This window comes from Tyto alba, unplaced genomic scaffold (genome assembly GCF_018691265.1).
Source record: "Tyto alba isolate M040663 unplaced genomic scaffold, T.alba_DEE_v4.0 Super-Scaffold_3, whole genome shotgun sequence".
NCBI classification, from domain to species: domain Eukaryota; kingdom Metazoa; phylum Chordata; class Aves; order Strigiformes; family Tytonidae; genus Tyto; species Tyto alba.
In genome coordinates this window covers 10,773,314-10,795,724 of record NW_024881304.1, presented here as the reverse complement: position 1 = coordinate 10,795,724, position 22,411 = coordinate 10,773,314, and the positions used below count along the sequence as shown (strand labels likewise).

Here is a 22,411-nt window from a genome sequence, read left to right as displayed (position 1 = left end):
GATGTGATAAGTAGGATTTCTGTGAACATATCTTAAATCGGTTCTAGTGTGATGGGAATTTTTCCTTCCTGTGAAAAGGCTTTGGATTGTGCTTTTAATAAATTAAACCAAAATAAATTGAGAAATTAATTTCAAATAGTGATGATTCAGAAATATTTAAGTACAACAGCACTTATATCTAATGCATTCAAGAATTGTATGTAAATACATACTGCACTTAGACTTACCTGGTTATTTGCATATTATATGCACTACAGTGTAATAGTTTCAAATGGCTTTAAATGCAAACTGCTGCTGAGGTTTGATTGCTGATTTGAGGTAATACTTCACTTGTGTTTGGAAAATAAATTCCTCTAGGGAAATCAATATTTGTCATGTCAAATTCCATACCTTTGTTCGGGGACAGGGTTGCCTCTGGGGAAGAGCTGATCGTTCATATGCTACTGTATTAGCAAGATCTATTTGCGGAATAAAGAATTGCTCAGTCCAGATTCATCTATCATTCTGCTCTCCTCTGTCTTTTCCCTGAACATACTGCACCAGGGTGGGTAAAATCTACATTCTGAACTTGAGAAAGTAATAGCTCTGGCTCCTGGTGCCTTGGCTTGTTTCCGATGTACCCAATAAATGTTTCACTGTGTATGTTTGTGTTTAGTAGGGACAGGGAATACCGGTGAATGGGAAGGATAAAGGGGTTTGTAACTAGCTGAAGAAACATGCTTTACTGAGGTTTTTCTCCAACATAGCAATAATGACAAATTGTGTGCAATAGAACTGTCTTTTTTTCCCTTATGTTGTTGAGTGGGTATGTGTGTGCACCAAATGTTAGTAAAATACATGACATACTAATAATATGCTTTGATTTGTCTTCAGAATTCTCCCATGAAGTACGATGCTCCAAATAATTGATCATACATATATCTCATTTTTAAATACAAAATTCTTTTGCAAATGTAACCAGATTTTCTCTATAGACATGTAGAAATTGGAGGAAAAAATTACCCTGCCCAGTACATAGCCTCACTATCCATCTGAATAGGGTAGGCACAAGCATGGTTCATCCTTGTGCCTCTTAGAAGATAAATCTCCTGCAAAATGGGGTCATTGTGCTCTGTTTGCCCCCATGAAGAGAACTACAAATGTTTACCCTGGTGGAATGTGGCTGCTCCACACACCACTTTTGAGTTTGAAATCACATTTCAAGAGATACAATCGCTTCAGGTACTTCTTGTGAGTTTATGTGACTCTTTCATCCAAGATTACTTATCCCAAATTGCTAATTCTGCAGAGTAGCTTCTTTATCAGTAATGCAGGGATTCCCAGTAGTGTACTTGCCTGCTTTAATAGAGCAAATGTCCAGGGCATGGGCACAAACTGAGAAGCTGCATCTGAGGAAAGCTAGAGTTGTAGTATCTTGTGCTGTACATTCTGAAGAGATGCATATCAAAGTACTTACTTAAAATTATTATTTTTATAAAAGTATTCAGCTGTAGGAATACAGATTAGCTATTGCTATAGCAACCTCTATACATTCTTGTATTGCATTGTTAAAACAATGAATCACAAAATATCAGTCCTATATATTAAAGAGTAAGGCCCAAAATTCCATTCTTTAAAGGTAACATGGGTCAGTCACAGCTTGGAATATATATATTGCATATAGAACCGGAATATTTTGCTGCATGTTGTTATGTAGCAGGTGCATATCACTTTCCATTTAACTAAGTGCTTCAAGAGTCTGTTACATGCAAGCAAAACAACAAAGGAAAATCTCCCAGTGTTTGAATCACTTGTATTCAGGAAATGTTCAGTTTTGTGGGTGTGCGTTTCCATGCTTTAACACTGTAGCAATTTGATACTGGAAAGTGAACTCCTGTGTTAAATCCCTTGTTCAAGGGCTATTGAACAGGTCACTGGGGAACATACAGAGAGCATGTTGGCTTGCCAGAGGGTAGAAGCTTCACTCAACTTGTACAATACAAAATTAATGAGCATATATTAAAATAAGAATCAATTATCAAGATTAATACTAAATAATATGGATTAAATCAGGTTATATTGTTAGTGCAATTAATTCAGAGAGCAAAAGAATAAGATTTAGTTGTTAAATCTTGCTAAGAAAATCTTCTTTTTGAAGTGATCACCTATTAAACTGTATTAATTTGTGAAGTTTTAAATTTATGAAGATTTAACTAATACAGGAGACAGAATGATATATGTCTGGAAATTCACAGATTGATACATACACATGTGTACAAATATCTTGTTTAATCAAATAGCAAAATATGAGCTAGTTTATTTTTATTGGAGAGAAAGGTTTTTCTAATATTTTAACAGGTGAGTGGGGAGCATTTGAGTACAAGAATATGAATGAGCTTTAGTGCACTTGTACTTTCAGTGAAGGGGTTATGGATACTTTTGCTTGTGCATTTCCATTCAAGGAATGGAATCATTCAAGGTAGTAGTGGAAAGAGATGGGCAGAGGATGGAAGAAGCACAGACTTTCACATTTCTAATCATTATTAGGAAGTCAGTGGCAAGATGCCATCTAATGAGCTGAGGGAGTAATATTTATCTAAAGCAAGAGCCTGCTGCACCATAAGGCTTGTGATGTTATTGGTGGAAACCTAATGATTTTTTTTTTTCTTCTTCAATGTTTAGTCATAATCTACTTTTTTTTTTTTTTTTTTTTTTTTTTTTTTTTTTTTTTTTTTTTCCATACTGAAGAACATATTTCTGGAACTGGTTGTAGAATGTCCATCCTTGGGGATTCAGCTGGGCAAAGTCATGGTTGAAATGATGTAGCATTTGCAATAGTTACACTTTTGTCCCAAGGTTGGAGGTGACACTTGAAGAGATCCCTTCCAGGCAGCATTTCTAGAGTGCATAGGTGTTCTAATACAAATAACTGCTACTTCTCTCTGCACCTTTCACTTTCTGATCTTCTGATCCTGGCGGGGAGAGGGAAATGTCAGAAAAATAAAATTATTATCTAACTGAATTTTGAAGGTAAGGTTTTTTTGTTTGTTTGTTTTGACTATGTTGTCATTTTGGTTTTTATGATTAATGATGAATTTCTTTGGTTTCATGTGAGTTTGACTGTGGAAAAGGCAAATTTCCTAGTAGGTGATAACATCTGTGTTGTGAACTTTTAAAGTTTCTACAAGTCATAACCTTGAAACATGTTAAGATTTCCATAGTGCTTTTTTTTTTTTGCTTTTGTGTGCTTGTGTATTTGTTGTTGTTTACTGAAATTTGTTTTCTTGGCAATTAAGTACTTCTTCAATAGAGAGGAAAAGTGAGAAAGCTTTCCATGGATTTTTTTCCCAGAAATTCATAATGTGAGAAATGCATGTCAGTTTTGTTAATTCTGTGATTTAATTATAGGTTTAAATTTTATTTCTTTTATTTTTGGTAGAAAATGTTAGATCATATAAAAGACTTGGGGTTTCTGGATAGATTTTTACCATTTCAAGAGCTTAGGTTTCTCAGCTACGTTTTCCCTTTCTTCCCATTATGAGATATTAAGTGACCCTGGACTTCAGTACATTGTAGCAGATTTTAAATAAACCTTTTCTAAATTAGTGAAAGAAAATTAGAAAATTTCTGGGGAAATCCCTTGCTAGAAAGCACATCTGTCACTGCATTTCAAGCTGGAGTAATTTCCATCAGCTTCCATCAGCAGTTTTGTTCAAATCTCAAATAAAATGTTTGCTAAAGGCAAATACAGTTATTTTAGGACATATCTGAAACTTCGAGCACGTACCAAATATTTTACTGTTGAAACTATAATGTCACAACTTATATCAACAATGAACTAGTTAAAACTAAAAGAAACATCTGAAACAATGCACAATAGTGTCAAAACCTCTGGAGACATTCTGTAACCAAAGTGAAATAGAAATTGCCACCCTTTCAAGTACTGATAATATGCAGAGATGTTTGTCTTCAACACTGGCTGAAAATGTGGCATATCACTAGGTAAATTTGGTTTTAGTCTCAATTAAATCTAGAATATGTTGGCTTTCTGTTGCCCTTTTGAGAAGATGGAATATTCTAGGTACAATATCCTCTGGCTTCTTATTACTATAAAAATTGTTATAAATATGTAAGATCTGTTGAAAAAGTATAGTGAATTTGATGTCGATTTGAACAAAAAGTGTCTTCTGAGTGCTCTTTGAAGACAGATATTTTAGCTGGAATGTAATAGATTTCACTTATCTTTGTGATATTTAAGACCATTGATAATTTTGCAGAGATTAAATCAATTAAAATAGACTGTTTTCTTAAGGTTTTGTACAATTAGTGTCTGGGAAACCTACTTTATTTTTTCACATGATCAGTAAATGTGTGATCACTTTCACATGATTTAGGATTAATTTCATTTTAACTTGAATACATTAAGCTATTTTAGTACTTGAGTTCTAGGAAACTCCTTGAGCTGAAACTTGCAGGATCTAGTTCTGATGTTCTGCTACCAGGCGTAACTCTTCTTGCTTTTAATGAGCAACTTACATGAAATAAAGACTGGAAACTGTCTAGCTTCCTAGACTCTGCTGCCTTGGGTCAGATGGCAGGACTGTTTGTTTAGAGCTCTTTCTGTGAGAGCTGTGCTGTCAGACAGCTGTCGCGCTGGTATCTGTTGCCTTGAGAGTCTGTCTATGCAATCTGGAGGAGGCGGCAGTTATCAATGGGAAAATTACTTGCATATAAACCCTCACAAGATCATCCATCACCTGCTCCTGCAAGATGCAGAGGGCTTTTTTTTGGAAGAGCAAGAAGGCACTGGACAGCATGTTGGGGAGATGCTGTTTCTCCTTGATTCCCATGTGCACTTCTAGTTTAATTTCTAGCTGATTTATTTTCATAGGAACTAGCAAAGGAAACATGTCAGCCTCTGTTATTGTTGAGAATTAAAATTGAATGCCTTTGATAAAAAAATGGAAAGGACAGTCCCCTGATATATTTTCCCTTCCCAAGTCTCTTATGGTAATACATAGTAAGTGTTAACAGAAGTAACACTTGGACCATTTCAAGCAATTGAAGAGAAAATTCAGTAGAAGACCTGCTGAAATTACCAAGCCTAGGCAAGCTTGGTATTTTATTTTTCTAATGCAATTCTTTTAACCAAAATTGTTCATTACCACTTGTTCATGGAAATCAGAGATCCACAATGAGATCATAATTCATTCTTTGTTTATAAATGTTACACATACAAACTGCATGGAGAGAATATTATTAAGAATGCAAAATCAAGCAGTCAAGAGAAGAGGGTGTTAACATTAAGGCTGGCATTGCAACCTACATTCAGCTTCTCTTATCCATATGCATTATGATGAAGTCTTTAAGGCACATAATACTTTTCCAGAAGACTTCTTCCTTACTCAGTGTACAAGATGGACAGTACTCAATTAATGAGCAGCTATTCAAGATGTTTTATCTTCAGTGTTTGATACGAGGCCCTAAGCCTTATTTACAGAGCATCATTCAGACCCTGCTCAGAAGTCAGAATTATTAATTTCCTCATAGGCTTTTCTGTGCTGCTCATCACTACTGTATCCAAGTGCTTCACAGGTTTTAAATTAAATTTATCTTCACAAAACCCCAGTGAGGGATGCAGTATTATCTCTATTTTGCAGATGGGGAACTGACAGAGATTATGGTCAGAAAAAATCACCAAATTTGGATGCACATTTTAAGACATAAGATTGGATTTTTAGAGCCCTTCAGATCATATAGTATGTACTGTGTTCAGAAAATAGCACTTGATACTTCAGCTTCAGGTTTGCTTTTCTTGTGTTTAGCTATCTTCCTCAGCACCTCAGGTGTGTAAACTGAAAATTTACATGGCACTACTGATTGCTAAGGAAAAGTTTGTATTTGATACCTTGTGTAGTATCACTCAGGAAATCTGAGCTTTCTCTGAAAGGGGCAAAACTTCAGTGAATCACCTTCAAAGAAGAGGCAGTGGGTCCTGTTTAAAACTAATATATAATTTTATTATTAAAGACTGTTTCTTAATGCTTGCACATAAATTGGGATTATACAAGTCATCTGAATTTTCATCGTTGTCAATTTGACTGTTTGATTTTTGCAATGGAGAAAAATTAATTAGAAATACTGAAATGCGTGATCCAGTTAATTTGGAGAATGAATAGTAAGTATATTGCCTAAAAGTTAGTGCTATCTTTTCTATAATAAATATTAAGAGGATCTTTCCAAAACATACTTTCATTTATTTTCATAGTACCTTCAGACTTCTTTCCTCTTTGAAGGCATTCTAAATACCAGAAGATTCATGAGCAAGTCTATCAAAATACTATTCCTCTGTTTGAGACAACTTTAACTGGTGATTTTTGTGTTATGTCCACATTTTGTATACCAAATACATTTACATGTACCTGATTTTACTTGTATTTTCTCCATTGACAGTTTATTTTATGCTAGTTTTTCTTTTAGGCTTACTGGCTGCTAAAATAGTTGTGTAGATAATTCAAGACAACACCTTAGTTCTTCATAGTCTTTTAAACCAGCAGTATGGATTTTGACGAAGGCTGAATAATGATTTGTGAGTCTTTCTGTTAATTTTGGAGAATTTTGAATAGATTGACCAAGGAAAAAGGATTTTACTGTCTCCTTTTCTGACAATTTGTGCTCTCCTAAGTCTATCTGTGCTTTGTTTTCTATAAGTTGGATGTTTCTATATATTTTTCCAAAGCTGTTTGAAATCTTTAGCTGACAGTGATTAGAGGAGTGAAATGTTTCTTGTGTTCATTGTGGCTCTGTCTATAGGAACAGTGGTTGCGTATGTTGTAATTGTGTGACTAGTTACAAAAGCAGTTTCTTTAAATGTCTTTTTAGTGTTATCTTACATTTAGCTTATTATTAGACTACATTCCTCACGTTGTGCCAAGTTCATAGCTTTTGTGGAACTCAAGGCTATGCTACATGTAGAAAGTTGGGAGGTTTTGATCTGACTATGAAGTGCACTTGTGTAAGGCAATACATCTCTTATAACAATGAGAGAAAATAAATTTTTCAGTAGTTTTGGTAAAAGTATCGTCTGTTTACTGTTGTAACCATTTCTAGGCTGCTTGGAACCAGCTATTCCCAGAGCTTTATGGTATTGCTGTGGCATTACTTACAGAACAACTGCTTCCTATTGAGAAAAAAAATGAAAGTTAGTGAGAACTTTGCTTGACTAAGTATAATTACATGCTGGGTAGCTTATGTAGTACACATATATCATGTAAATGACTTCTAAATAATAAAGACTGGGCAAATTACATCCATTATTTAAGAAGTGCAATGGTAGTCCAAAGTTTTCATCAGCAGTAACCAATTTGTGCCCACCTTCTGTAAAATATTTGATACTGGTACTCAAGCAGTCAGGGCTGTAAGATGGAGGGCTATGGAACTGATCTAGCAGACAGTTTTATGAGTTATCTGTACAGTGGAAACCAGTGCAGTCTGAGGAATTCACAAATAAATCAGAGCTTCAGCTTTGACAAATGCCAGCCAAATTCTTGAACCAACAGAGGCATCCCTAGTTGAGTTCTCTGCCAGTTTGCCACACTTCAGCCTAAATATTCATCCTGCAGATTGTAGATTAAGATTTCATCATGTCTATAGATTTCTAATTACTCATGAATATCTTATTAGAAAGCCTTGCTGGCAAGAAACTCCAAAGCGCTTTCAGTAGATTATACAGAAATGTATTCCAGAATTAGTTGCAGAACAGTCATCTGGCACCCAATTCTTGTTTAAAATGTTATCAGGTTTACTGACAAATGAGAACATAATACTGTCTCAGTTATTCCAATTCACTGTGTGACCATAAATTTTTTCTTTAAATCTTGAAAAGTTAAAAGCGGTAACATTTTTTGTTGATGCCTGAAGTGATGCAGAGTTGGAAAGGAAGTAAGAAATAGAGCAAAAACATACAAAATTATTTGCTTGGTTTATGGCTTGATTATGTGACTCATTCAATTCTGTATGGTGAACCTAGGTAAAAAAATAATCATATAGACTATTGTCTAAAAGGGAAAAAAAGTCAGGAACCTTAGGATAGTTACAGATATATTAAAATGCATATTTTTCAGGATATTTGGCAGCTGTGAAGTAAAAAGCAAGATGGAGAATGAGGTACATATACAGTTAAATGTTGTTATTAGTACATGCTATGATGTACTTATGACATGGGACCATTAAAATAATACACTTGTAGAAATTATGTGAACTTAAAAATTTTCCTCTGTTTAAAGAAACATTTTAAGCAGTTCTTAATCTTTTACCAAGAAGATTCAGAGCAACATGTTGAAAATGCAGGTTTAGTCTCTTTGCCACAATAACTTCCCCTCTGGTTTTGACTTCTCTATTTCTGCTTCAAGTATTACAGTAGAGAAAATACCTAGATTACATCTATAGTTTTGAAAATTGGCTTTAAGAATATTGACAACATTATCTTTGACTTCCCTTGCTTGTGTAAATTATTAATCAAAGGAGAAAATGCTGGAGTTGTGTTAAGTCCTGATTTTGAAGCTAGCTCAAGCTAGATAACTATATGATACATTTTAGTGGTTAGTTTGATAAGAGATCATGCCTACAGTGGGAGAAGACTCATAAAGAAAGGAATTTCAGGTCAATATCTTTAAATATAAAATGTACTTGGGAAACGCATGCAACAGTGATGGCTATTTCAACATGTAGCGAAGTAGTAATTTCCCTACTCTAGAGAAGGTTTATTGTAGCATTACAATGTCACACAGAAATGATTATCTGCTGTTACTCCAATTTGAGAGCCTAAGTTTCACTATTGTTATGTTAGGACACCACACTTCAGCCTGTTCTCCAAAATCCAGACATTTGAATACAGGGAGATAGATTCACTCAGAGATCTTGTTCTTGTCGGGGGAACAAAAAGAGATGTGGGAAAGATGGGGACATAAATCCTTTGAAATGAGGCTTCATTAATTCCAGTACCCATGCAGCAACCTGTTTTAAATGACTTTGTTTTGGAGAGAATGTACATATGTAAGGCGGTAAAATGAAAGCTAATGGGATGTCTTCAAGATTCCAACACCTAGCATTAGACATAAATGCACTGTACATAAATGTAAAGAACCCGCTATCTAGTATTATTAGCTATATATAAATGTAAATCTGATGATAAGTTTTCATTAAATGACTCTTTTCATTTATATGACTGAGGAAGTGTTAGGTAAATTACAGTATCTGCGTTTTCTTCTAGATGTTTTTGTTACATTAATTCAACAAGATAAAATGCTTGTGGAGACACTTGGTATCACAGGAATTGCTCCAAATGCAACAATTTTGTAGTATTACAGAGGCAAAACCATGGTCTAATTAAGGCATTGGATTCAGAATGAAAATAAGTATGATAACACTAGTCCCAGACTTGTTCTTACTGTTGGTGTCTTATTTTTCTTTACATGGGCAAAATGTATGGTCAGGAGTCACTACTGTATATATGTGGCTTTTCTCTTTTCTTCATGAGTTTTCAGAAGTCTCAACTGCCTCAATCTTTCTGTTGATAATTTTCTTTTTAGTAAGGCTGGATTTACTTTAACTCTGCAGTCTTTTACTAAAGTAGTTTAATCTGAAGAAAGTGAAACTTTTTGCATCATTCAGTTTATCTGGTTCCAAGTATCAAAAAGTTCAAAGGACAAAAGAATAAAATACAGAAAACCAATCTTTAAAAGTGTATACTGAAGTAGTAGGGTTTTTTGAAGTGATGTAACTGGTTTCTCAGTGACATAAGTTACACATTTCTGGACTGTCTGGAAACTCACCATGTAACATCTCTTGCTCATCGCACACTTTTGTCTGGACTTGTGCTGGCCCCAAGTTGTGTGTACCATCCTCTTGCCATAGCCCGCTCTCTGTCTGACTGTGCTTTGGTTTACGCTCTCATAGAATTTTGGTAAGATCCATTTCTCTCTACTCCTTATGAACTTTTACTCCTTGAACCTCTTCACTTAGCTCCCTGCATTTTTTCTTCTGCATCTCTATTTGCCTCATCTCTTCTGTCCAATACTATAGATGTCCAAACTGCATTTACTCAAAGGAAATAGTAAGCCACTTCAAGGGAGGGCTTAGCATTGGTGTGTATTTCTAAAGTCTATAAAATGACTTTATGTAGTGCTATATAAGTAATACATAAGAATGCTAAAACACGACAGATTTTTCTTTTCCCTGGATTTTTAAAGCCACCTTTTTCCACTAAAAGTTATAGCAAAAGAACATTCCTAGTTGTTCCATCATGTCATCTCTCTTAGTTTGTAACCTCAAAAGAAATGAGCTTAAACTCAAGTGTTTCATTGTGCAGTGTGCTAGTCTCTATATCGACCTTCCTCCTCCATCTCTCCCTTTACCAGAGTAGAGTTTTCCTTACACTTACATATCTCAAGAAATGTCACAATCTTTTATTGTTACTCTAGCATGTAATGTAGCCCTCGGTAGCCACCCTAGAAGAAAGGATTTTCACAGTATAATTTCTGCCATTTATTGCATACTGTATAGCTATAGCATTTTCTTAAATTTTTCCTTTTCTGCCTTTCAGCAGAAAATGGCATGACTGATACTAATACTTTTTCCATGATAAAAATGTATTTTCCCTTGATCTTAGTGTTGGTAATACATTATTCAGTGTTCCTTCTTAATAAAAGCCATTGGTTGTTCCATTACTCACAATAGTTATTAGAACACTAAAAGTCCTGTTAATCAGAATTACTTGCAAAGGCAAAATCAAACCCCTGATTTCTCCATGCATCAGGATAATAGTTATCGTGCATAGAAGTTATTAAACAACTATTAAAATATAATGTCTGTTCGGTTTTGGTTTGTTTTCTTGGGTTTTTTTTTTTTTTTTTTTTTTTTGTTTGTTTGTTTGTTTTGTTTTTTGTTTGCCTTTTTTTTTGCTTCCTATGAGATTAACACTAAGGAAAGATTTGTGAACTTCATTTATTTTATTGCATATGTATGCTTGTATGTATTTTGCTCTTTCAGTAGAAGTCAGTGAAGAGGTGAACTTGTTGATTATATCCCATTTCATAAAACATCTACCTTAAAATCACTGATACAGTACATGGATTTTGAGAAGTTCTTAGTTATCAGAATTTTCTTTGGATTCATATCTTCCTGAATGACAATGGAAGGAGGAATCATTATCTTGGATCATCTTTGCTAATACGAGGAAAAGTGGGCACAGATGTCTAGCAGAGAAGACTATGAAGCTCTAGATCAAGTTTTGGGATTGGGATTCTCTTTGAAAGATATCTTCTGTAATACTGTGGTGTATTAAGTTCATGCTTATGTATTCTGGCATAAAATGGACATAAACCAACTCCAGTATAATGCAAAACAGGAATTTTATTTCATGTGAGTCATCATAAAAGTTTTTTGGAAAAAAAGTAAAGTTGTGGGTATAGCTAGGCTGTTAAAATAGCAAAAAAAAAAAAAAAAATGTCATATTTGGAAACAAGTCCTAGTATATGGAAAAGTTGAGCAGTTACCTCTACACAGAGAGGCAGACAATGAGCTTCCACTGCCAGAATTATTTTCTCAGTATGGTTAAATGCTATGAGTCATCTAGTGAACAGGGTATGCATATTAACAGTTGAAGAACGTAGAGCATGTTTAGAGCTTTCATGACTCTCCTAAACCTTCATTTTCCTTTAAGTTTAATGTATTATACAGTTCTTTGTCTCTACAAACCTTTTCATTTATTGTGTATAGCATTGCACTCTTTGCCTGAATTATAAGAAAGAAACAAGTTAGCCTAATTTGTATTCCAAAATGCTTGCCATAGAAATGAATTTGACAACTACTTCTATATCATTTAAAAATATTTATGCCTTCTACATGTAAAATGGATGATATATCACTTTTGATATCTAGCTTGATTCTGCACTTTTTTTATTAACTTGTCAATGTTGTGATTGCTTTACAGTGTTGCTACACAGCTGTTATCTTCCTTATAAGTGTCTCTATCCTTCTCGGTCAACAAATATCTACGTGTCTGGAAGTTTGAATTTTTTTGGGGTGATGGTGTGGGGTTTTTTGGTGGGGGGGGGGAGGGAGAGACTTTTCTGTTTGTTTCTTTCTTTCTTTGCATTTTTGGTGGTTTGGTTTTGTTTTTCGTTTTGGGATGGGTTTGGTTTTTTTTAGTTAAGACTGTAAAAGTCATGGCAATGATGGATCAGATGATTAGGAGAGAGGTAACTGAGGACAGACTTATACATGCACCTGTGTGTACTTGAATATTAGCTTAACGGGTGCAGTAGAGAAACTGTTTAATGCTTGAAGAGGAACAATTTTGAAAAATGCATGAAGTTAACTTTAATAATAAAGAAATAAATGGTGAAAAAGAACCAAAACAGATGAAGGTCTAAAGGTAGGCAGCAGGAAGGTGTTTTAGTAACATGTAAGGATCCCCTTAAAACTTAACTTGTCTATACTGGCATTTAAAATGGATCTGAGTTTTGCTTTATTCTGGGGGCTGTAAGTTCAGATCCCAATGCAACTAGTATATGCTAGTATTGTATTTGACCTATAGCTTTTAGATAGGCTAACAGTGCTTTGTTTGAATTCTGTGCATCTTCTGCTTTTAAATGTATTATGTTGAGGGCTAGACTTGTTGTGCAAAGGGTCCTGAGACAGGTTTAGAGGCATGCAGCTTTAGTATCAGGAGCCACAGGTGAAGACATACATCAGCTCACTGTTATTGAGCAGGATGGGGAAAAAAAGAGCATGTTGTACCGCAGTAGTCAAAATATTGGTGTGTTGTCAGCACTGATTTAGTCACAAAGCCAGAACACAGTACCATACAGGCCTCTGTGAAGAAAGTTAATCCCATCGCAGTCAGACCCAGTACAATTGGGAACTACCTAGTTTTCATCAGGACCTGCTCATCACGCCTCCCTCAGGTTCCTGCTCATGTTGCTATTAATGTTTACTAGAGTGTGCTGTGCTCAGGATTGGGTGCTAAGCTTTGTGTAGGTGTGTTCTTGGGTCCATTGGTGTAACCCAAAAGCTAGAAATCAGCAGTAGGAGAAGGGGACAGAAGAAGGGATGATTCTCATGTTGGTCACAGTCATGCCCTAGCAGAATCTGCTGTAACAGCAACACCAGGGCTTCCAGCTGCAAGACTATGAGAGAAAAATGAAAAAATACTGTCCCAGAGGGGCTGGGAAACACTGCTGCATCTTGGGTGAAAGGAGAAGAGCTGCAAGGGGAAGGCAGGCTATGGAATTGCAAATGTATGACATCAAGGTGCTTAGGTAGTATGCAACAGACCACAGTCTATTTTAATTTTGAGTGTAGATAATTTAGCTTGATTGACCATGCTAAGAAAATGGCAATATATTTAAACAGTAATAATTTTGATGTTTTCTTCACTGCTAGATTAAGCAGGGGAAGCCACGTGTAGTGGATTCAAGTCCATCATAATCTGCGTATGACATGAAAAATCAGCCCTTGTCAACACTGCCAGGATTGGTTGCATGCATCACATTTAATGGGCTTTCTGCTCAGTAGCTTCCGTGGGTGGTAAAAATGGAAAATAATCCACACAAGCCTTTCCCTTCAACCCCATGTAGAGCATTAAATACCATCCCCATGGAGAGAATCTAGGCTATGGCTGTCAAAGATACTTGAGCACCTTTTCTAGTTTTGTAATTCTTCTTGGCTTTTTCAGAACAGAAATAGCAGTAACATGCGGTATTTTGGCTCACTGAGAGGGAGAGGGTTTTTTTAATTAGAGACAGTTTTCTGAAACTGGAAGAACTCAAAATATGTAGTTAAATCTTGTACAAGGGTGGGAGTGGAGGATGCTGAGAGATAAATCTGCTCTAGGACAAAAGGCTAGTAGAAAAATGGAGTGATTTTAGAATAAAATTATTTCTTTTCATTAGTGTTTTTAAGTATTCTTTGATCAAAATGGCAAATCCTGGCTGCTAGGAACAAGGACATTCATTGCTATGTGCTTGGGTTAAATAAGTAATATTCTGAATTGTGTGGATTTTATCCTCACAAAGTGGCAGTGAGAGGAGGGAATGAGTGAAAAATAATAAAGCATGAAGAGAGGGGAGATAGCATGCAGGGCAGTTCTTCATTGTACATCACTTCTTGAACATGGTGCAGAATTCAGATGTATAAGTAGGAATATCACTTTCCACATAATCAAACCTTTGAGAGGGAAAAATGCCAAATACATAGTTAAGGATATAGTTATGTAGGATAAAGGGCAGCTTAGAAAAAATGATGGAAAAATCTAAAGTTATACATAAACATAATTTACTGGAGAGTTTGTTCCCACAACTAGAGTGTGTGACACAAGGTTATCTTATCTTGCTGAATTTTCTTTTTTTTTTAAAATATGATTTTTCTTTTTGTAAGACCTTAAAAAAAATCAACTAAGTTGTTTTCATTTTGTCATATAAATTTGCGGTGTTTTTACAGTGAAATTGAGTAGCAGAATCAGAAGCATTAAAATTAATGAACAGGTGATACTAATATGGTAAAATGGAAAACTTTAAAATATAAGAATACTCCTCAGATTCTTTCTAAATATTCACAGATATAAATAATACTATTGTAATTCATTTTATATACACATTTTAAGTTAGCCACCCATTTTGTATTATCTCATTTTCTCTCATTAGAACCAGATTTGTGGCTTTCTTAGACCAATGCTTACGTGATTGCTCAGCAAAAGCCTTGAGCTTGGTTCCCAGTGGGTGGTGATCTCAACACCTTCTCGTTAAGGACAAGTAATTGTATGATAAAATAAAGAGGCATTTTGGAGTACCAGCACCTTCTCAATTAAGCATCCAATGGGGAGGTCTATGGAGGGTGGAAGACAGACTTAACGAATTAGTGCTGTCACTCCTTACAGTCAGTACAGAGAAAGGAATTTCCAGTGATATTCCAGGCTATTGGTCTCTCTAGAGACAACATGTAACAAGCAGACATCTATCTTGTTGTCCCAGGGACCTGTCTTTAGGTGATCCTTACCTTCTGTTCAGTTCTCCTTGTGTATTTGACACCACTGATTCCACAGCTTATGCTATTTAAAAAATTAAGCACAAAACAAAACCCCTAGCCACCAAAACCAAATAAACTTGGAGCATTGTGACCTGTGTTTATATTTCCTCTTAAAAATATATTTAATGTATGAGTAGTATTTATGTAGGTTGGGCAAATGCAGTGCACCTATTCTTTAAATTTTACAAAACTGTAATAATACTTGAAAGTATTTCAATGTATGTTAACATTTTTCTTAATTTTAGCACCCTTATTTTTCAAGGTGTAATGTAAAATGCTAGTGTAATTTATCTTTTTTTCTAGTATGGGTTATACAGATTTGAGATCTGTTGTGTCTGTAAAATTATTCCACTTGCTGTGTTAGCCTTTAATACTATATTCCCACCTACAACTGCAGGAACGCAGCTTGAAAGAAATTTAATTAGGAAAATGAAGCAGATGAAATAGGTGATGTAATGTATATGTACAATATGAAGAAGAGTAAATACACTTTTCATCTGAATAGTCAGAGTAGAAACAATGTTAAACTGGGCTGAAACTTTATCAGAAATGGATTTCTTTCATTTTCTAACATTGCTATGTAATTGTCCTCCTTATTACTGGGGATTAGAAAGACTACTACCATTAAAGAAGAAACATCTTTCACCAATTATATTTAGTTTCTGTTTTAGCTGGCAATGACCTCCTCTTTATGTGAATAATGGAAATCCCTGGAGGAGCAGACTTGGTGAGGTGATTCCAATCAGCTGGGAAACCGTGTGCATACAGTATTTGCATCTCATGACCTGCATGCATGCACCTGTACTGTATCGATTTCTGTTTGTTTACAGGCCATTCAAGCAATAAGGAGGTAGAATTCAGATGACTAAAAACTTGCTCTGCTGGTAGCAGTTTCCTGCCTCACTGCACTCTGGAATATTCCAGCCTTGCTGCAGTGTGTTGCTGTGCAGCCACAGATTTTTCAGTTCTACCCATTACTCATTTCCCTAATGTATTTTTTAGCATTTGTATTGGTTCTGAGCACAGGCTATCATGCTTTACAGAAAAACGCAGAGAATCACTAGGGCAGGAAACATCTCAAGTAATGTATACTAGATCATAAATAATTGTTCAAAAAAAAAAATTCCCATAATCTCTTTTCAGAACTGGAGAGAATAGGACTGGGAAGTCTGCAGAATTACATAACACAACCATACAACTGACGCATTTATTTGGAACACATGCTATACTTATTTACTCTGAATCAAGAGATAGAAATATATTATCCAGATATATTATTGTATAGTAAGCAAATAGAAAAGGCTTTAATACCTGCACTTACTCTGTGCATGAGATTTTAATATGTTCTTATAATTCTGGGTCAGCCCACTTGGGCTGTAATCTGATTCCTCAAACTGGTGCTTAGGGAGGTGTAAGCCCAGTGCTTTTATTTCACTGATCCTTTCTGGACTCTTTTTATCAAGATGGCAGTGAAATAAGTAAAGATGCATGCAGTAGCTACATTATGAATACATGGTATAGTTAACCTAAGCTCTGTGGTCCACAGAATCTGTGTATAGATCCATTTAGCATTTTCTGAAAATGCATTTTTAATTGTTTTTAATGCATTTTAAATATCAATCAGTATTAGAGAGCAATGATGACCCAAACTCTGTGGCTAATGATGTTGTATATGTTTACATTGGCAAAAGTTGAATGTTTTTATACAGGACATCAGTTCAACTGGCAAAATCTTTTTTGAAAATCTCTTTTGGAGTATGGCATTGTTCTGATAGGGCCATTAGATGTATATTTTTCCCAATACAGCTTAAGGTTAATTCTAATAAAAACATTCCAGTGATGAAATGGTGGTCAGTGACTGATAGGGTCCAGATGATGGTGGATATCCCGAAGAGACCCTTCTCCCTTATGGTGTTACTGCAGATTGCAGACGTATTCTCCATAAGTTCTTTGGAGGTTACACAAACTGCCTATGATGATGTAGAGATTTGTAGAGTCATGGCTTTGGTTTCCAGTCGTGAATGATCTTGGGCCCAGGCAATTCTGTTGCTTCCCTGCCTGCCACAGCTTACCTGCTGGAGCAGAACCTGCTACCTACGGTGCTCTGTTCAACTGCAGGTAAACCCAAATGGCAGTTTCAGAATGTGGGCTCCATTCCATCATTCTAGTACATTCTACCCACTGCTTCGTGGCTGTAGCTCTTCCCATTTTGAGATACTGGACACTCAGGATTTCCTCTGAATTTAATATCTCTTGTATGCAGATGTTAAGTGAAGGTCTTAAGGCCAGATTAGTAGTCTGTTATTAAATCTAAATAGGATTCGAAATCCTCAGAGTTAAATGGGGAGAGAGATATACATTTTTATTGTATGGATAGTATGATATTGAGTATGATAGTTAGGATATTTAGATATGTAGTATAATACTTAAGATATTTAGATATTTAAGTTGAAGAAAAGACCTTCATATTGGGTGGTTTTTATTGCTTCTCAGCTCTCCAATATGGTCCTTGTCTGTTCCAAATCCACTACCTGCAGTGATGTTCTGATTTAGCAAAACTTTTACCTCAGGGGATGCCCTTGCCCTTATGTTGCAATTTAAACCCATCTGTCAGCCAAATATCACACAGCCTCATGGCCCACCCGTCCCCACCCTGAGGGATGAGGGAGAGATTTAGAGGGTAAAGGCAAGAAGTCTTATAGGTTGAAATAAAAACAATTTAATAATTGAAATTAGATGAAATTAACATATTAATTATAATAATAGTAGTAATAATACAAATGAGTATTATGCATTTGCTCACCACCTGCCAATCGATGCCCATCCCATTCCTGGCTAGAGATCCTAGAGAAGAGAACAATACTGAAACTGCAATCTGAGAAGAGAGAGAGCAGTTTCCTGGCCAACCCTCATCTATCTACTGAGCGTGATGTTACTTGATATGGAATATTCCATTGGCCAGTTTGGGTCCAGTGCTCTGGCCGTGCTCCCCACAGCTTCTTGTACACCTGCACACCAGCAGGACATGGGAAGTTGAAAAGTCCTTAATTTCTTAGCAACAACTGAAAATTTCACTGCATTATCAACATTCTTCTCATACCAAATCCCATACTGAATCCAATGCACAGGACTATTCTAGCTACTAAGAAGAAAAATTAGATCCGTCCCAGCCAAAACCAGGACACCTTATAACAAGCCCTTAACACAATTTTAACATTGGTTCTTGTAATTGTCAGTATTTGTTCCATTCTGTACCTTGAAGAATTTTGCAACATATGCTTCAGAGTGGGATTTGGTTATTTTTAATTGTGAGTTTCAGAGTCACCATTAGACTGGCAAAACACGCAGGACCCCCTAGTAATTTTAGATAGATAATTAGAATAGAAAAGCACCAGGTCATCCATTTCCAGCTTTACTGGATTGTCAGTTGTTGAAGCATTTGATCCAGGCCTTATTTCCAGTGTCATCAACCTTATCCTGTTATTGTTTATTGTTTTTTGCCTATGGCAGAAAACAGCCAGAGGACTTCTCCTGGTGATTACAAAAGTCTTAGTTTCTCTGCTTCCTTAAATTGAATTTCAAAGGATCAAATTTTAAAATCAGTATCTGTTATTTTAGAGCCATGGTTCTGTGTTTAAATCTATTCTATGTCTCCAGACAGTGCTTTTAGTTATCAGTAGTCTAGAAGACAGAATAAGAAATGATCGGTAGTACCTTTATTTCTGTTCATATTATTGCTAGATGCAATGGCAGGTGTGGTGGCACATTTGATCTTCCAGCTACTGGAGATACTAGCTTACAGATTCATCTCTGGATGGTAACCCTGGCTATTTAATTTGTTTTGCTCCTCCATCAGAAACATTTCCATCATTGTGAAGAGAACCATGCATCTTTATCGTATCACATAAAAACATTCTTGCAATTTTAATCAGAATGAGAAACCCTCATGGAGGGGTTGTCGATGGACTGCTTAAGACAAATGAGGAAGATTGGTTGAAGTACCTAATAGTTTGTTTTTGGTTTGGTTTTGTTTTGTTTTTTTTTTTTTTTTTTTCCAGACATCAGCACAAGATAACAGGTGTTTCCTCTGGTAAGCGATTTTTCTAGTAGCTAAAGAGACTTGGGTTTTGTATGCTGTCAAGTTTCAGGTTTAATATACATTAAGGGACACATCTTCTCAGACAATCTTCTGTTGACTTTATGGGAAAAAAAATAATTATTGAACCTTTTCAGATGTTTGAAACAGGGATGGTTAGAGTCTCCACTCTTCCATGGTCTGCTCAAGCATTTCCTTTCATCTGTGATTTTCAAAAGTAAAACATGACACAGTGCCTTCTTAGAGAATGTTTATTACTTAAACATGTAATCATCTGATTAGTTACTGTGTCTTACGCTAAGTTTTGTATATGTTTTCCTGGTGTAAAGACTGACTAGATTCATCTGCTATCCTTAATTTCATTTAGTTATTTTGTGGAATCAGATAGCTAAAAAGCCAGAACTTCTTTCCAAAGAGCAGGCATTTCTCAAAGACACTTTCAAGGTGTGTGCATTTAGAGGGGGTCCTTATATGTACTTTTTGTTGGAGCAGATACAAGGAGTGGGACGTTAAATTAGAATAAATCTTGTAGATTAAGAACCAAGTTCAGGTCTTGCTGAACACAGTAGGCTTGCAAGAAAAGAACTGCAGCAAAAGACCCTCCTTGACTCTAACAATATCTCTCCCTATTTGAAGCAACATATAAATCTGAATTTTCTGATTAGTCACTTGGTTCAAGCAAGGTAATGTTAGTGCAATACTTTCAATGTGTCTGAAGTATTGTCACATGAAATTCTTCATTACTTCATATTTTACCCTTCAGCACGTTGGATATTTCTGATTGAATTAAATACTTTAAATACTCTAGGGCTTAAAGACCTAAAATAGATGCTGTTAGGATTGTGCCTTAGCTATTTCAGAATTTCATCCTCCTCAGAAGGAGAGAAAATTTTAGTAAATGAAAGTGGAAATCTTTGGCTTTTTTTGTGTAAGAAAAAATGTAGCACATGACTGTTGATCATCTTCACATTTTGGTTGCTCAAACTAGAAAACATGGATGGAAAATGACTAAATATGCTTTCCTTAATTTGTTGGCACTTCTTCAATTGAGGTATTTAGTGGAGAGATTGATTTAGAAAATGTGACATCTTTATTTTGTAAGTCCTGTGTGCATTAATTTGCATTGTGGCAAAGGGCATGTGAAATACTATTTGTGCTTCTCCAAGCACATATGACCCAAATGTATACAATGCAGAACACATGAAAATGGGAGGGAGAAATTACATTCTCTGTCTAGAATTCTGTAGCCCTGCCAAGATGATGAGGAAAGGGTTTAAGAAATTACATGTGAAATTTTTTCTTTAGAAAGAAGCCTTTTCCACCACCCCTTCAGAGAAGTGTTACTTTTAAGAAAGTCTCTACCAACCTTTCCAAAACTCTCAGTGCCTTAGTGAGCTCAGGAGGCACTTTATTTCAGAAGCTGTCTGTACAATTTGTTTGTCATACTCCCATTGTTTGGAAAGGCAAAGTCAGTCCCTTAATTATCTTAACTATTGTCTCTTTCAGACCCTGAGAATAACATGCTGAGATTTGGGCAGCACCTCATCAAGCCCTCCGTGGTCTTCCTGAAGACTGAGCTCTCCTTTGCTCTCGTGAACCGGAGGCCGGTGGTTCCAGGGCGTATCCTTTTGAGTAGTGCCTCCACGATGGGTGCCTACGCTCTTGGGAAAAGCAGGAGAAGCTTGATGCACTTCAAAGGCCAGGTAGGAAGTTATGCAGGTTTATTTTGAAACCAGGCAGTGGAATGTAATATGCTTGATCAGTGTTGCAGAACTGCCGAAAACGGTTGCTTAGCAACTGTGACCTTAGAGGTGAATTTCCATTGACCTTTTCACCACAGAAGATGTATAAACAACCAGGTGCTACTAAAAGCATTTTAAAGTGTATCTGAGATGGTACTGTTTAAATTTCATATTATGCTAAATAACACATCGCACTTCCCTTTTAATAATGTCACTTATTTTTAGACGTGGTAACTCCTTTATGGAGAATTTTCAACTTCTCCTTGCTAAATGTACACAATTTGTCAAATGGCAGCAGAATCCTGTATGACTCTTATATTTTTGGGACAGATTGCTTTGATTAATTTAGGTAGGAGTGGATTAAATAAACCATCTGTATAGGGCACACATTTCCTGAGGAAAAGATGAAGCCCCATGTTGTAAGTAAAATTTTCAATTGAGACACTGTATAGGAACTTGATTCTGCAAGATGCTATATGTACCTTTTTAGTCTATTTTTTAGTGTGGCATATTATTTTCCAGTCAAAACTGCTGCTGTGTAACTTGTGCTGATTTCAGTGGTTGGAGGTGGAACTTTTCAGAAATACTCAAGACTGATCACTTAATTTCCATAGAGGTCCATGGTAAAATTTTTGTAGGTACTCAGGCAATGGCTGAATGTGTTCTGGGAAAAGAAAGTCATCTGGAGTTTATTGGAAGTTTTTGTATTCTTCTGTAGTTCTATGTTGTTTCTTTCATAGTTTAACATATAATTTAAAATTTAGTAACCTTTAATATATTTTTTTTAAAACCCATAAATGTGTTTCTCCTACAATATGGAAGCTTCCTCTCTTCCTGTCACTTCAGTAGTTTATAACTGTTCAATATAGAACTTCTCTCTACACTTCTGTCATAGTTTAAACTCAACTGGCAGCCAAACACCATGAAGCCGCTCGCTTACCCTCCCCTGCCCAGGGAATGGGGGAGGGAATTGGAGAGGTGAAGGGAGACTTGTACATTGAGATAAAACCAGTTTAATACTGAAATAAAATAAAACAATAACAATAATAGAAAGTACAAACGGATAATGCACAATGCGATTGCTCACCACGTGCTGACCAATACCCAGCCCATTCCCAGCCAGCGAACTTGAAATACCTAGATCCCGCAGTTGCAATCCTGGAAGCGAGAGAGCGCCCTCTCCTTCCCAGTCGTCCCTCCTTTGTGTACTGAGCATGACGTTACATGATATGGAATATTCCATTGGCCAATTTGGGTCCAGTGCTCTGGCCATGCCCCCCCCCCAGCTTCTTGTGCACTTGCACACGGGCAGGACATGGGGAGTTGGGGGAGTCCTTGATTTCTTAGCAACAACTGAAAATATCAGTTTATTATCAACATTCTTCTCATACCAAATCCCATACTGAATCCAGTGCACAGCACTATTCTAGCTACTAAGAAGAAAAATAAGCTCTATTCCAGCTGAAACCAGTACAATATGCTTTGAATGGTGTCTGTACCAGAAGTC

At 36.0% G+C, this 22,411-nt stretch overlaps 1 protein-coding gene across 7 annotated transcripts in view; it reads left to right on the top strand.

Annotated features, from left to right (window-relative positions):
* Positions 1-22,411, top strand: part of FHIT (fragile histidine triad diadenosine triphosphatase) — a 620,021-nt gene that overhangs the window by 173,099 nt on the left and 424,511 nt on the right. For all 7 annotated transcript variants that reach the window (XM_042799725.1, XM_042799726.1, XM_042799731.1 and 4 more), the window contains one exon: positions 20,669-20,782. In XM_042799725.1, the coding sequence (XP_042655659.1) occupies positions 20,669-20,782 (114 nt within the window). The remainder of the gene's footprint in view (positions 1-20,668; positions 20,783-22,411) is intronic.